General features: G+C 57.5%; 1 protein-coding gene and 1 long non-coding RNA gene across 2 annotated transcripts; both read left to right on the top strand.

Moving 5' to 3' along the window:
* Positions 1-1,001: 1,001 nt before the first annotated feature.
* Positions 1,002-3,809, top strand: OPTC (opticin). Its single transcript, XM_050911491.1, has 6 exons — positions 1,002-1,226; positions 1,680-1,815; positions 2,777-2,935; positions 3,038-3,240; positions 3,383-3,478; positions 3,612-3,809. The coding sequence occupies exons 1-6, from the start codon at positions 1,002-1,004 to the stop codon at positions 3,780-3,782; spliced, it is 990 nt and encodes a 329-aa protein (XP_050767448.1). The 3' UTR covers positions 3,783-3,809.
* A 1,771-nt stretch (positions 3,810-5,580) lies between these two features.
* On the top strand, positions 5,581-15,389 carry LOC127026310 (uncharacterized). The gene is made up of 3 exons (XR_007767736.1): positions 5,581-5,626; positions 12,085-12,188; positions 15,026-15,389. It is a non-coding gene; the product is annotated as an uncharacterized LOC127026310 (long non-coding RNA).
* The last annotated feature ends 229 nt before the right edge of the window (positions 15,390-15,618 follow it).

Raw genomic sequence — 15,618 nt, 5'->3', positions numbered from 1 at the left:
ATCTGTGGGAAACCGGCAGAAATTAGGGAGCAGCATCCTCAGCCCAGGGTGCAAAAACTCTGGGCTGGGTCATTGCTTTTGCATTTGGTTTGGGAGAGACGTGTGGGAGGCTGCTGGGTGCCGGGGCCCTCTGTTTGCTCTGCCGTGGGTGCACACATGGGCATGCAGCCCGGTGGGTGGGCGATGCTGCAGCACAGGGTGCACGGTGGGTGCTGAGGACCCATGCACAGGGGCCAGCTTCACATGGGAGTGAGCTCCCTTTGGGAATGGACCCTGGTGGGTTTGGGTGCGGGGCTGCCAGGCATACCCTGCCCGGGCTGCAGAGCTGGGGGTGTCCCCGTGCAGGCAGCCCCTGTGCTCAGGGTCGAGTCACAGGGACCCTGTGGCCTCTGGTCCACCGGGCACTGGTTTGCCCAGGGTGCTGGAGGCCGAGAAACAGCATCCTGGGCTTTAGACCTGGGTGTAGGAGCAGGGGGGACTGAAGGGGAGAGCAGCAGAGTGCCAGGACTCCTGGGGTCATTTCTGCTCGGTTGCTGGGTTTATTGGGCCAGTGACTAGCTTCACCCACTGCTCTGAGGGGCCAGAGCAGGACCCTGATCCCCCCATCACCTCCTGACCCCCTCACCGCCTCCTCGGGGCTCGGAAAGCCGGGAAGCGAGGGCAGCCCGGCACGGCCGCGGGGCCTCTCCTGCGCAGCCATCCAGCCAAGCATGAAATGGGCTGAAAAGAAAAGGGATGGCGTAGTGTTCCCGGGGCCGGGGGCGGAGGACATTTGTCCCCCGCGGTGGCTGCAGTCCCCACCACGGCTGCAGAGCAGGGCTGGCTGCAGCCGGCGTGCTGGTCCTGCCTTCCCGTCCCTCTTTGCTTTCACTGCTTTGCAACTGTTTCAGGGCACCCGGCCGCATCCTGACCTGCATTGCTGGCCCTGTCGGAGCCCTGCGCCCCTGGGGACTGCGGTCCCCAGCACTGCCCTCAGAGCAGTGAACCCAGCTGGGTGCAGGATGCAGACCCTGGCCTGGCTGGGCATCGCCAGCCTGTGTCTGGGGGCAGCTTGGGCTGTCCCAGCCAAGGAGGAGAGGAGGAAAGCGGAGAAGCCAAAAGCTGATCTTGCACTCTATGAAAACCTGGACCTGGACAACTACGACCTGACACTGGACAACTATGGTGAGATCCTTGACCTGAGCAACTATGAGGAGCTCTACGATTATGGTGACCTCGCTCCGAAGGTGAGGGGGATGCAGGAGAGCACCCAGCGCACGGGGCAGGTCTTCCCTGGGTGCATCCCCAGAAAGGGGCTTGGTCGAGGGATGGATGGGGCACAGCTGGTGAACCAGCCTCTTGCACAAGCCTATGAGTCCTGGTGGCTCTTCCACCACTCTTGCTGGTGGCAGGAAAGGCTTTACCTGAGCCCGATCTCCACCGGCTTCCTTGTCCCCTGCCAGCGCCTGGCCAGAGCATCGCTGCAGGAAGCCAGGACGTGAAGGTTCCTGCATCCCTCTGGGCAAACAGGGAGGGGGGGTTCTGAAACCCTGAGCTAGGAGAGCTCTCCAACGAGGAGCTGACTTTTCAATAAGACCTATCCAATGCTCTTGACCCCTTGACCAGTGCCTCCTGTGCTGGAGAGGAACAGGAGGACTCGCTCGGCTACCCCAGCCCTCACGCCCAGGCTGTGTTTGCAGATCGAGGTTGGCACCCTGGCTCCTCGCCCAACGGAGCCCGTGGCTCTCCCAGACCTGAGCACCACGGCTGAAACCCCGAAGCTGCAGCCTCCGACCACCACCAGCCCCGTCCACCCAGCACCCATCCCCGTGCAGCGTGAGTGCAGACCCCTGGGTGCAGCACAAAGGTGCAACCAGTGGGATTTGGTTCCCATGGGATGCAGCCACGTGTCCCAGGGGTGGCAGGGCTGGTGCTCTGGAGAAAAGGGAGCAAATCCTTTTGCCACCAGCAGACAGCAGCAGTTATTTGCTCTGCCCGGGCAGTGAGGAGACAAGGTGTTGGGGGTGCATCTTATCACACAGCAGGCAGGAGGGCTGCAGCGAGACATTTCTGGGAAACAAGAGCTCCAGCAAAGCAGCAACATTTTAATGAGCAGAGGCATTGCGACAGTCGGACAGAGTAGCAATTAGATTAGTGACAATTAAAATCCTGTAGCGAGGGATAAATATCTTTATTCATTTTCTGTCACTCTGGACTGGGACAAATTAAGTAGGAGGCAAAGGGAAATTGTTGCCTTGCTGCTTTGAACTCCCCCACTAATGGATGCTGAGTCTTGCGGGCGCTGGGGGAGAGGAGAGGGAGCACGTGTGTGGAGGGGACATGGCTTTACCCCTCCTGCTGCCCCTGCCCGGCTTGCCAGGACCCTCACGCAGCCAAGACAGATGTTTTGCTCGATGCAAAACTGTTTTCTTTTGTTCCATTTCCTTCTGTGGAAAAACTAAGGGGGCCAAGCGAGCCCTGAGTGTAATGCTGCTGTGCTTGGCAACCTTACATCTCCCCCTCTCCTGTGGGAGGTATTTGGCCCTGAGCAGTTTCATTTATTAGCAGCTCTTTTGGCTGGGAGTTTCTGGCCCTTCCCTTGATGAGATGCCCTGGGCTGTTTTGCTGATGAAGGTGCTGGGGCTGTGACAGCTCTGGGTGCTAAAGACTTCGTGTACCCACAGCGTGGGCAGGGGTGGGCATGTCCTCCCATCTCCCTGCATGCTGGCGTGCTTCGTGGGGGACAGGGGAGCCGTGCCATGCCATGCCATGCCAAGGGTTGCCTCTGCACCCCCAGGCCTGCCCAGCTGCCTGCTCTGCCTGTGCGTTGGCACCTCCGTCTACTGCGACGACGCCGACCTGGAGCACATCCCGCCGCTGCCGCCGGAGACCACATACCTCTATGCCCGCTTCAACCGCATCAGCGCGATCCAGGCCAGCGATTTCACGGGGCTGAGTATGTCGAGGCAAGGGAAGGGCCAGGCTCTGCAATGGGGCACGGGGGGAACAAGCGGTTCTGCGTGGGTCCCTGTTCATCTCCTCCCTCCTCTCCCTCCAGAGAAGCTGAAGCGAATAGACCTGACCAGCAATTTCATCTCCTGGGTGGATGCGGACGCCTTCCGCCTGCTCCCCAGCCTGCAGGAGCTCATCCTGCCCGAGAACAGGCTGACGGCGCTGCCCGAGCTGCCCCACAGCATCGTCCGGCTGGATGCCCGTCTCAACAGGATCCCCAGCACCGGCCTCCGGCCCGAAGCTTTCCGGGTGGGTGCTGGGGCTGGTGACCCGGTGGCTGAATCCAGGCTGGTTTTAGCCCAAACCTGCCATGCCAAGGGGTAACAGGGATGGTGCAGAGGGCCGGAGCGGGCTGGGAGCAGGGAGGTTCATCTCTCCCCTCTTCCCGCAGGACCTGAAGCAGCTGCAGTTTCTCCATCTGTCCGATAACCAGCTGGACTATATCCCGGCACCCCTGCCTGAGAGCCTGCGCTCCCTGCACCTCCAGGTGAGACAAGCCTGGACCCAGGCTTGTCTGTACCTGAGTCTAGCAGAGCCCACCACCACCTCGTCCTCCTCCTCCTCCTCTTCCTCCTCCCCATCCCTTTGAATCTGATTTTGCCCTTTCCCTCCCTGGCCAGAACAACAACATCCAGACCATGCATGAGGACACGTTCTGCAACAGCCAAGACCACAGCCAGATCCGCAGGGCGCTGGAGGACATCCGCCTCGACGGCAACCCCATCAACCTCAGCCTCTTCCCCAACGCCTATTTCTGCCTGCCCCGCCTGCCCACGGGCCGCTTCTTCTGAGCCCCATGGCCCCAACACTGGGAAACAAGGGCGAGCATTCCCAGACCCACCATGCCCCCACCCCAGACCCCCTCGGACCCTGCTGCCCCATGGAAAACGTGGGGTTAAGGCAGTTGTGTTTAACCCCAGTGTGAGCTGAGCCCCATGTAGGGATGAACTCAGTTCTGGGGCAAACAGAGCAGGGGATGGGCAACTCTAATAAAATGAAAACTTTAAAAACGCATTCAGTGTCTTGTTCTCGACAGTGAGAGCAGCAGAAAGCCCTCGCCCAGCCCCAGCCCAGCAGCTGCTTTGTGAATGGTGCTGGTTTGCAAAGATGAGGACTTCCCTGTGTCCCACTTCTTCCTCAGTTCCCTCCCAGGGCCTTGGGAAGACCCCTCTGTGTCTGCTCTCAGGGTTTCCTGGACAGGGCTCGGGAGCTGCATCGCTCCAGAGAGGCGATGCTTTGGCCACGTGAGGTTTGACCTGCGTGATCAGGCTGTCCCCTCAGCCATCCCCAGGTCCATCCCCAGTGGGTCTGTGTGACTCCGGAGGGGTATTGCACACCCAGGTGTGAGCTGTGGCCACAGCTGGGCTGTCCCCGTGTGCTCCGAAAGAAGATGCCATAGGAAACCTCAGCAAAGGGCAACTGGAGTCCTCCATCACCTCACCCCAGACCCGCTGCAGTCCCGTGGCCCCTGCCTTGCAGGGACGCTGACCCTCACTGGGACTGGGAGCTGTCCTGGCATCAAGTGGGGTCTCTGGCATGAGCTCTGCCCGGAGGGAGGGTGTCCCTGGGTTTAGGTCTGCTTCAGCTGCAGAGAAAGCCTGGAGCAGCACCAGAGCCTGCGAGCCAAAGGGCCCTGGGTCTAGCAGGAAAGAGTCAGTCGGAGGGAGTTAAAATATCTCGTATCATCCCAGCTTTCAACACCCGAAAAGAGCTGCCCAGTGGTGAGATATTTTAAATATAATGTATTCATCCTCTATATTTTTATACACATGTAACAAACACTCATACCGTGAGAGGGATGACACATCCCTGGAGAATCCAAAATCCTGAACCGAAACCACTGAGCTCAGCCCACATCCTCCAGGCCCGGGGAGGCAAACTAAGGCGGCTGGAGAAAACCTTGCAAGAAGATCCAGCTTCTCATCTACGGGCACGCTGCAAACGCTGCTGAGCGCTCGTGCCTGCGACCCTGCCTCATTGGCACAGCACAGGCACAAGCGTGCCGGTGGCACAGAGCACGTGTGTGTGCACCACCTCTCTCCCCTTGCCTTTCTTTTCCATGCAAAACCCAACTCAGACATAGCTTATGCTGATCCAAAAGCCAGGGCCCTTGGTAAATGGGAATTTGGAGCTATTCCAGCCTTTCCTTTCAGGCTAGATCTAAAATGCCAGGATTTATTACCACTGTTGTCATGTCATCCCTGAAACAGCTGTATCTATCTATCCCCTGTCTGTCTATCCCCGTATCTCTCCTCCTTCCCCATCCATCCTTCTGACATCTTTGCACCATCCTTTACCCCCAGTGATCTCATCTGCTCCTGCGGGATGAAATATTGCTACGAGCCAGGCTCGGCTCCAGCGGGATGGAGTTGGCCAACTTTTCCCAACGGCAAGCCCCGGCCCTTCGCGTTCATCCCACTAGATGGCAAGGCAGAGTGTTTGGAAATGCCTGACCTCAACTTCGGACTGCAAACTCACTCTCTGCTGTTTACCTCCCTTCTGGGGTGGTTTTATCGTCTCACGGGCATGCCCACTCAGCTGGGGAATAGCCCAGGTGCTCGGTGTTGGCAGAGGAAGGATTAAAAGGAGCTGCAGAGGGGAAAGAAGGGTTTGCTTCGTGGGGGAGGCGAGCAAGGTAGGTGGAGGGATGTCTCTGGGGGAGATGGGGCTGCTGGCTTTGCAGAAACCAAACTTTTCTAAGAGCAATGGGGTGGCTTGGGGGGGGCTTTGCTGGGGGAGAGTTGAGATTCAGCAGTGCTGTCTTGTCTTGTGTGGCTCTCAGGTCCCCTCAGACCCCTAGGGAGGAGGGAGCGGGCTGGGGCAGCAGGTCTTCCCTTTCCCCAAAGCCCTGGAGGGGGCCAGGCTGGTGCTGTCTTTGGGAGGGGGCTGCTGGGGGCTCAGCCCCACTGTTCTGCTGGTGCAGTTATTAAATGTGCTCCCGTGTCCTTGCTGCTGCCATGGTGGGAGAAAGAAACCAGCGCCTGTCTTTGCAGCATGGTGCAGGGAACAGCAGCCCCCTTCTGCTGCTGGCCCCACGGCCCTTTCCCACCCTGCTGAAGTGCCTGATCCCCTCCGTGGGGCGGCCAGCCCCCAGGCTCTCCCTGAGCACCCCAGCGTGGCTGGATGGGTCCTGTCCTGGAGCAGCGTGGAGGCACAGAGCCTTCCCCAGGGCTGGAGGTGGCAGCGGGCGTTAGAGGGGCTCTCCTGAGCCCTCCTGCCAGCAGGACAGTCCTGCCCCGGTTCAGCCTGGCTTGGTAGCGTGTCTGAGACCTGGCCACCCCCTCTGTCACCCTTGCTGCCCCATGGCCCTTAGGCTGTGGCTGGGCAGCTGGGAGTCCCGGCTCCTCTCCATCCCCTGATGTCTGCAGCTCTACCCAGCTGATGCCTCGGCTTACGCTGCTCCCGAGGGGACAGGGTCACCACCGGCCCTCGGGGACCCGCCTGCATGTTAAGCCATTTCTGTGGCGGAGGCTTTATAGGATTGCACAGCCTGTCCCATGCATATATGCATGTAAGAGACTGTGCATCTCTGCTGAGGTACACGTGCTGCTTCTGCCAGCCACGGGCACCGCCTGAGCCCAGCTAACGGGGCCAGCAGACAGCAGAGGAGCAGACACGCTGCAGGCACGCAGGGCCAGGCGGCAGCAGGGAAGGGAGCCGAGCAGCCGGAGAGAGGAATTAGCGCAGGGTCCACGTTAGAAGCCGTGAGCTGGAGCCGTGCAAAGGCAAAGCGTCGCTCTGATCTCGGGAGCGTTTGCTGAGTAACAGCAGGAGCTGCAGGGCTTCAAAGTAGTCTCTGATGGGAAACGGTGGCAGCCCCGTTGCTGGAGACAGTTAAACAATGTGGGGCAGGGGGAGCACTGGGGAGCAGTCCCAGTTGGAGGGGATGGGTGAGACAGGCGGCTGCTCCTGGACTGTTTTGCTTTAGAGATGTGCAGGGAGCTGTGTCCCCCAGTACAGGGTGTGCAGGGATGGACAGGGAGGAGCAGACTAACTCCAGGCACTAACCTCCCTCCCCTTGCCCTCTCTGGCTGGATCTGTGGCTGCCCTCTCCCTGGGCACACAGCAGGCTCTGCAGCAGCCGGGCAGAGGGCTCGCATCCTGCCTGTCCCTCTCGCTCCCCTCCATCCCTCCTCCCTCACCCAAAGAGCATCTCCGTGTGTAATTCATGCAGCTCTCCTCCCTCCTTCTCTCTGCCGCTCAAGGTCACCTTCCTCGCCTGGGCTGGATTTTCACATATTGATTGCTTGGCTCTAACAGCCAACGTCTCGGTGAGCTCCCAATCTCACGCCAGCTCAGCATCTTGCTGCTCTCTGGGAGAAGCATCTCCATATGGGCCCCCCTCTTCCTCCATCCTGCCCTCCCCCTCCATGCTCTGCTCCCAGCCCCGGCCATGCGTCATTAACCGGCACCAAAACAGAGACAGGAAAATCTTTAAGCCCCGGAGAGCAGCAACCTTCTCCCTCCTCTGCCTCTGTCCCCTGGGGAGCGTGACATGAGCACGTTCCTTCCCTTGGGTTGATTTAGGAGGAGCTGGGACAGCATGTGGCATCCTTGCAGGGACTCAGCATGCTGCTACACCTGCCCGTGAGCTGCCTCCGTCCTCTTCTGCTTGAGCTTCCTTTCCTGCAGTGGGAAATGAGCTCCTCTCCCATCACCATGCCCATCGCTCTTCCTGCTCCCCCCTCCTCACCCAGATTTCTTCGCTGCTCTCCTCCCACCAGCATGACCAGGAGCAACCTGTGCCACGCTGGGCCATGTCCCTTGGCCACCGTCTGGGGACAGAGCCATCTTTTTCCGTCCTTTTGCAGCTTCTCAGCTGGGGCAGCATAGGCAGCTTACTGCAGGGTTGGGGAAGCCAGGTCAGGAGCAGAGCAGTGGTGGCTGGGGTCAGGGACCTGAAACAGGAATCAGAGCAGCAGCAGGAGGAGGAGGATGGGACCTCCTTAGCCCTCCTGGGACCCAGGCAAGCTGGGAAGAGGCCACAGAGATAACACAGGTCTCCCTGTCTGGGACAGTGGCCGTGTCTGCCAGCTCTGTCCCCCACCCGTGCCCACGGCAGGCAACCAGTGGATTTATTGGCCAAGGGTAAAATCAATGGCAGGATGGAAGAAGGCCACTGAACTGTGGTTGCTGACAAGCTCCTGGCCTCCTCCGGGCTAGAAATCACCCTTAAACGCTGCTGGGGAGGAAGCACTGTGGCCCAGCTTGCTCAGTGAGCGAGGCACGGATGATAACAGCTTTATTTATAGCACTTAACTGGCTGTTGGCTCAAGGCACCAATTTGTGCTTAGCATGCAATCGTTTAGGGCGGCTGTTTGTGCAGCTCGTGGCTGGAGCGCTCGCGCAGCCCTGCCGAAGCCCTCGGCGAGCTCCCACCGCCCGGCATCGGGGCAGGACTTTGCCTGGGTTCAACGCGTCCCAACCCAGGCAGCTGGACTAGCACCAGGCTCCCCCAGACTGACCAGAAACTCATTTTCCTGCCTATATTTATATAGAATCTCATCTGGAGAAATCCCGATCGGTGCCTTGGGGTCCGAGAGGTTGTACATCCCTAACACTAATGGAGTAATTAATAGCAGCCACCCGGGGAGAGCTGTGTTGCTGCTCGGTTTCCAGATCTCCCCTTTTTTTCTGAAGGATCCCAGTGCTGGGATTCATTAGATGGGAGCTGCAAGGGCTCTGGAGATGAAAGCGCTGTTCATGAATTATCACCGGGGTGCGGACAGCTGCCCGGGCCGCTTCAGGGAAACTCAACAATGGAAATGGGGGGGGGGGGGGGAACCTGCTTGGGCTTTTCCTCTCCCCATTTTCCACTTCACCACTGGAAAAAGGAGGGGAAAAACACAGCAAAAGGAAGAGAAAGAAGAAAACACATTCTTTCCCTCTTCACATCCCCCTCCGCCCAAATTGGGAATGTTTAGCATAAAAATAATCTGTAGAAAATCAGCCCCCTCCCTGCAGCACACTGTGGGTCTCCTAAGGGCCGGGGGTGCCTGCAGCGCTCCGGGGCTTTCCCAGCTTTCCTTTTCCACCCGGCTCCGGAGCAAGCGGCTCCAGGACTCCTTGCCATGAGCTGCTCCAGGATGGGAGATGCAACCAAGATACAGCTATTATTAGCAACGTTGCGTTAGGTCTTGTCAACAGGAGCCCTGACGCCTGGGAAAGGCTCTGCGACAGGAGGCATGTGTCCTCTGGGAGGGGGGCCCCCCGGCTTAACCCAATTCCTGTGGAGGGAAGAGCTCAGAAGGGCCTGTTGGGTTGGGTTTTTTTTTTTGGGGGGGGGGGGGGGGGGGCAGCTATGGGGAGGCTGGGGGTGATGGAGCTGAGAAGGGGGGAGTCTCTGCTGGAAGCACCTCTCCCAGGGAGGTGTGGTTGGTCTGGAGGATGCTCGAGCCTGTGGCATGTGAGCTGATGTCCCTGTTGCAGCCAGGAGTGACAGTGTCACCCCCTTGGAGGGGGTGTGTGAAAGCTGCTTCATGTCTCCCCAAAATGGGGGGCATTTCCACCCCGATCCTGCTCCCAGCCTCAGGGCACTTGGATCCTCCCCCCGAGCAGTCCTGGCCTGTTGCTGCAGAGGGAAGAGTTTCTCCAGCATCATTTCCAAGGTGACTCTCTGTTCCTGCACCATCTCCCATCCGCCGGCTGAGCACACCTAGCCGTCTGACCGGGGAGAAATTATGAAATTGAGAAAAATGCCAATAAGCATGGCTCTTCCATGCTGCCAGCCAGGCTTTTCCAGGGCTGTTGGGACAAGGACCAGTGTCCTGCTGGGCATGCAGGTCTCGCCCACCGGGGATTCATTCCCCAGCTCAGGGCTTCCCCATTCCTGGCTTTAGATTTTATTTTTTTTTTACTTGACCTGAAGCCAAACTCTTTCAAGCATGAATTGGGTGGCCACATGTTGGTTTAGGGGTGAGGCACCCCTAAGGAAGAGCTTGGCACAGCAGCAGCCAGTGTGTTGGTGCGCTGTGGACCCCAAGCAGGAGGAGGAGAGCCAAGCTTGGCATGCCTGATTGATTGCCATCTTTTAAAATAACCAGCCAGAGCCTGGATCTTCCGTTTCTGTAGGATGTGGAAAACCTGGAGAGGGGGAAGAGAGAAACAGCTTTGAGAGAGCAAGTGCAAGTATTGCTAATTTATGATCAGAGAAATATGTGTTTGAGTTTGAAGATTACAGGGAAAGGACCTGGTGTTCAGCCGATGATAAATCTGTTTTATTGGGGGTTGTGAAAAGGCTTCCCCACAGGGCAAATTGTGGGAACGCAGAACATAATTACCCCAAATTCCAATTTGAGTAATTATTTCTACCTACCTGTCGCTCCCCTGGTGCTTTCAGCTGGATGGAGAGGTTTTGCTTTCCCTCGCCTCTCTGCTTAAGAGCCAAAGCCATTGTGCAGCACCGCTGGGCTCTTTGAAGAGCTGGCCAGCCCTGCCCATGGGGATGCGCTTGCCTGCAAGGCTTTGGGGCTCGCTGCCATCCTAGCCCAGGAGCTGCCCTTTCGCTGCCTTTTTCCATGGCTGCTGGGTAGGGGCCGTCAGACATTGCTTTCTGCAACCCCATTTGCACCCAGGCAGGGAGGAGGAGGCAGGCAGACGAGGGTAGGGGGGGATTTGGGTCACTGCTTCCCAGGATGTCTTTACCCTTGCAGAGAGAGGGCAGCACCCCCTTGGGTAGCGGGGACCCATGGGGAGAGCCCCTGCGTGTGGCCAGGACCTTGACTTTTGTTCCCTCCGTGTCCATCCCTGGGATGGGTGACACGTGGCCGGAGGTTGGAGGGATGCTGGCCGCTGGGGATGTCCAGCCCTGCGCCTGCTCTCCCCGTCCCCCCGGGCTCCGTGCTGTGGCGGTGAGGTAATCGAGGGTTTTACTGCAGTGGGCCGTGGATAGCTTTTCTAAGCATCGTCTCCTAATGCTTCCCCGAAGAGCCAGGCAGGCTACCGGGCGCATTAGGAATCGATGCACATCGCAAATGGATTGCCTGCGCTCTCTCCTCCACCTTTCTGTGCTGTCCGGCTGTCTCTGTGCTTGCCCCCTCCCCAGCATGGCCAGGGCTGCCCCATGCCAGCTCTGCCCTCCCAGTGTCACCCAGGTGATGGGGGGGGCACCAGGGACAGTTTCCCCCAGTGCAGGGCTGCAGCGGACAGCTCTATCCCCACCCAAGTCCCACCAGGATGGACCACCAGCTCCAGGCAAAGCAGCCGGGCTGCACCCCCTCGCCTTCCCCCCGGGGACTCGCAGCAGACAGGCTCTGCGGTTGGAGTGGGTGACGAGCATCTGCACGGGCCAGCCAAGCGGAAAGAAAAAAAAAAATGACCCCGGCGAGAGCAGGGATGGGCTCTGCATCTCAAGCGGCTCCCCGGGCGATGCCAGACAGTCCCTCCTGTGAGGACCAGGGACCCGTCGCCTCCCAGAGCCTCTGTCTGCGGAGGGGGAAGTAACGGCCACGATGGCACAGGGAGTTCGACTGTAGAAGGCAGAAGCATTTGGAAAAGCGATTGCTCTGCCCGCAGTGGTGTGGAGCAGCCCTGGGGCTCATGGGGGGAAGAGCCCCGGGGGTGGGCTTTTCTCTCATGGGAGTTTCCTCCAGCTCCATCAACAAATTATTCTGATTTACCCCCTCATTAGTGAAAGGAGAATCGGATCCTAAAAGGGCTCTGAAGTGGGCTGGTCACACACCCAAACCTGCGGCTGCTGGCCCTGGTCCCTCTCGCCCCCAGCTCTGAGTGCTTATGTCAAAGAGGGGATGAGGTCTCCATAGGTGAGGGAAACTGAGGCACAGAGTGAAAGGGGCATCTCCTGCAGACTCAGTGAGCCATGGGAGAGGAGGCCAGTCCCTCACACACCTCTGTGGCCTCAGTTTCCCCCCAACCAGGAGGTCACCCACAGTGAACCGTGGTTCAGCACAGGGATGGAGAGCCATGCACGGGGGTTTGGGGATACTGGGATCCTCCATGGGAGGGGAGCGGTGGGAGCTGCAGAGCAGGGGTGGGGTGACTTGGGTCAGGGTCCCACTCAGCGTCTTAAATGCTCTTTTGTCTGCTCAAACACAAAATATTCCACTTCCCTGCGAACCTCCTGCCTGGATCCAGTCTGCCTTGCGTCTGCTGAAGAGACAGAGGACACACGTGCTGGTGGCTGGGGACAGAGGGATGCCTCGGATGGATGGACAGGGCTGCAGCAGGACATCTCTTAGGTAAGTGGGTGAAGGAGAAGCAGAGGGAGCCTGGTCTCCAACAGGTCATTAGGTGGCTTTGCCAAGAGGCTAATTAGGCTGGGAGGAAGCCCAGGGTGGCGGAGCTGGGTTTGCCCTTCCCCGGGCCGGCTGCTCCGCACGCCGCTGCTGGCACCGTGCGCGGCGATGCCCGGACCTGGCGGGCGCTCACGTGGCTCCGCTGATAAAACTTGCATGAGGACATGCGCAAAAACCCAATGGTTGTGCTTATGAATTAATGATCGCTGAGCGGATCGATGCAGCCTGCCCCGTGCATGCTGTATTGCTAATGAAGACCAGCAGTGGGAGCGCGGGAAGGGCCAGTGACTTACTGCTGCAGCGCCTTCTGCATCTCTGTTTATTTGTGTTTTAAGTATATTTATTTTGCATTTGCTGCCAGAGCTACTTTAAGCAGAGAGCAGGTGATTTCCATGAAAGGGACCCAGTGCGTGCATGCCACGGGGAGGAGGTTGCTGCTTTTTGAAGGAGGGGGGGGACATTGGAAAGGGCCGATGGCTCTCGGCTCTGTGCTGGAAGGGGTTGAATCAGAGGCAGGCTCTATAAATATGTATGATGTGGGTAATTTCTAATCGAACACCACAGCCCTCGGTGCTGGCATGTGTCACTCCTGTGGCATTATCTCTGCAATTAGAGCTTTTCCCCACAATTGCATAAGAACCTCTCGGTGACTCACCGGGTTTGGGGGGAGAGAGGCGAACGGCGGCTCGGAGGCGGCCGGCTGCGCCTGCGCGCGTGTGAGGTGTGAAAATCAGCCGCTCAGGTGCTCCGTGGTTTGCAACTTGCTCCCGAGCAAACCTTACTCCCAGGCGCCCGCCGCTCCGCTGCCTCTCCCCGACGTCACCGCCAGCACCCTGCTTTGGGGACGCTTGGCTCTCCCCCTGCCATTGAGCTCCCTGTCGCCCGGCATCGCCTTCTGCCGGGGGTTTATTTTTGTCCTTGTCATCGTGGCTCTGTTTGCACGTTGATGACCCTTTGGTGCCAATAATAGCATGTTTCAGATCCCCGATTAAAACCGCTGCAGTGTCAGAATCAATAAGCATTGGCTGCTGAGACCATAATAACTGTAATAATCCCCATTAGGGTAACAAATGGGGGAGAGAGTGCAGGGCTGCTAATATGGTAATGCCATGAATCTGCTTTGATCAGCTGGAGCCACAGCATCCTCCCCGTGAGGGGCAGGGACCATGGCTCTGTCTCTATTTGCTGTCCCCAGCATCGGCAGAGCCCCCGCTTCTAGCTGCTGTAACGCCTTGCGTGCCCCAGCTTGGAAACCTGGCTTTGCACCGTTAATTATTGGGTCTTTGGAAATGCATGTGATTGGCGTCCCCAGCATGGGAGAGGGGCCAGGGCTCGGTGCAGCTGGAGGAATTGCTTATCCTGCCCCAAAGCTTAAAGAAAATTTAAAGACTGAGATTATCAAGCAGGGGAAATTCCTGCTCTGACCCATCCTGCCCATTTGTCTTGCAGAGATCGAGTGTGGTGAGGGCCGGGAGGGAGGGAAACGCCACTGGCATTAAAGCAGCTGCCTAGGAAAAAAATAAAAATCAATATGTAATTGTGGCCCCATCGATCCGTGGCTCCGCCGCTGCGGCTCTCCGCTGCGCTTTGATCAGCTTTCACAGTCACAGATGAGAGAGTCCCAGCAGCTGGGAGTATTAAATGATGCCAACCACTTTTCAGGTGAAAACTATAGAATTTTTCCTTAAATAAACCCAAAATAGAGTAGCAGCTGCGGGGATGGGGGACTGGAGCAGCCACGGGGCTGGGCGCACTCTTCGCAGGAGGGATGCTATTGCTTCTCTGCTGGGACTTCCCCGAGAAGCTGGAGTGATGCTCCCTGCCCATGGTGGCTGCTTGGTCCCCTCTGACTGCAAAAAACCCACCTCCGACACCCAAAAAGCTGCCGGCCAAGCCCTGCTGCAGTCCATGGCCATGGAAATGCCTCCAGTGATGGGGCTTGGGGGGCCGTGCACGCTTTGGGGGCAATATCTGACTGTGTGCCATAGGAATGAGACCAGTCCCAGGCAGAACCAGTTGGTAATTTTTAGACAAATTGTTTTTGCTCGAAAAATGGAGGTTTGTTGAAAGCTGGCGTGTTTATAGAAAAACATCGGCTTCAACAGATTTCTGTTTCAACATGTTTTTTAGAAGAAAAAGGAAAGCTTTCCAAATTGTCAAAAGACCCCAGTTGAACACTTTCTCGGCAGAGCATAATCCATTTCTCAGCTCCAAATTACTTTTCATTTTGCAATGTAAGTAAATGTATTGCAAAATCCCCTTTTGAAAGGGGGCTGAAATCCTGCTGAAATGGTTGGGGAGGATCTTGGCGACAGACTAGGATTAACTCGTTCCAGCCTGGGGTCTGGATTTTCAAACAATGTCCTTTTTCCTTTCTTTTCGATGATGGTTTTTCATCCCGCTGCAGGATGGTTAATACCAGCAATTCCTTCCTGGTGTGGAAATTGCTTCACCTACAAGCACCAAATATTAAGGGCTGGCAGGGGACCCTACGTGAGGGCAGAATAACTCATTTTTGTGCTGTTTTTCTCTCATTTACCCTAATTCTGCAGCATTTTTACTGGTCTCGGTCAGGGAGAGGATGCTGGTGGATGGTCTGGTCCACTGCAAGCATTTCTCCCATACTGATGGGCGATGCTTTGTGGCCCAACCACTGGAAGATCTTGTTGTCGCACTGATCCAGCAATAATTCCCTTCAATGAGGCATGGGGTGACATCTCAGATAGGGACCACCTCCATCCGTACGACTCTGCGTCTTATCCGAGCCATTGCAATTGCAGGTTGGAAATGCAGCCCAGGGCACGCCGAGAGCACCGGCACCGCGGTGATTTTCTTTGGGAGCCTTGCTGGAGCCAAGAGCAACTTGTTTATTAAACTGGCATCTCCATAGATTTTTGCACACTTCTCTGCCCCCTAAGTATTAATCAAACTAATAACTTAATTCCAGATTTTAGTTTTCCCAGAGAGGAGGTGGGGGCTGAGTCTGTGGGCTGCACCCGGCTGGGAGAGATGCTGGAGCAGAGCAAGGGCTCCCTGAATTTGCAGTGGGATCCAGCTGGAGCTGCAGGGATGCAGGAGGATCCGGAGAAATCTCTGGTTTGGTTCTGGACCCAAAGAACTCTCCCAAAGCAGCCCCATCCTCCCCTGCACAAGCCTTTCCAGGAACAAGAGGGGCTTGGGTTTGGGAAGACGGGGGGTGGAGGTGGGTCTGGGAGCCCCCAAACATGTTGGGTTCCTGCTGGAAGTTGCGTTAACGGCTTGACTCAACTTAACAAAATGGTGGCTGTGTTGGTGAGCTGCCAAAATCTGACCTGCTTTTCTCTGTATTATGTCTGCTTGCAGATCTCAATGCAACTCTTTAATCAAATGTTTC

Source organism: Gymnogyps californianus, chromosome 27 (assembly GCF_018139145.2).
Source record: "Gymnogyps californianus isolate 813 chromosome 27, ASM1813914v2, whole genome shotgun sequence".
Classification (NCBI taxonomy): Eukaryota; Metazoa; Chordata; class Aves; order Accipitriformes; family Cathartidae; genus Gymnogyps; species Gymnogyps californianus.
Note: the sequence above shows the minus strand (reverse complement) of the source record. Positions and strands in the feature narration are given on the sequence as shown.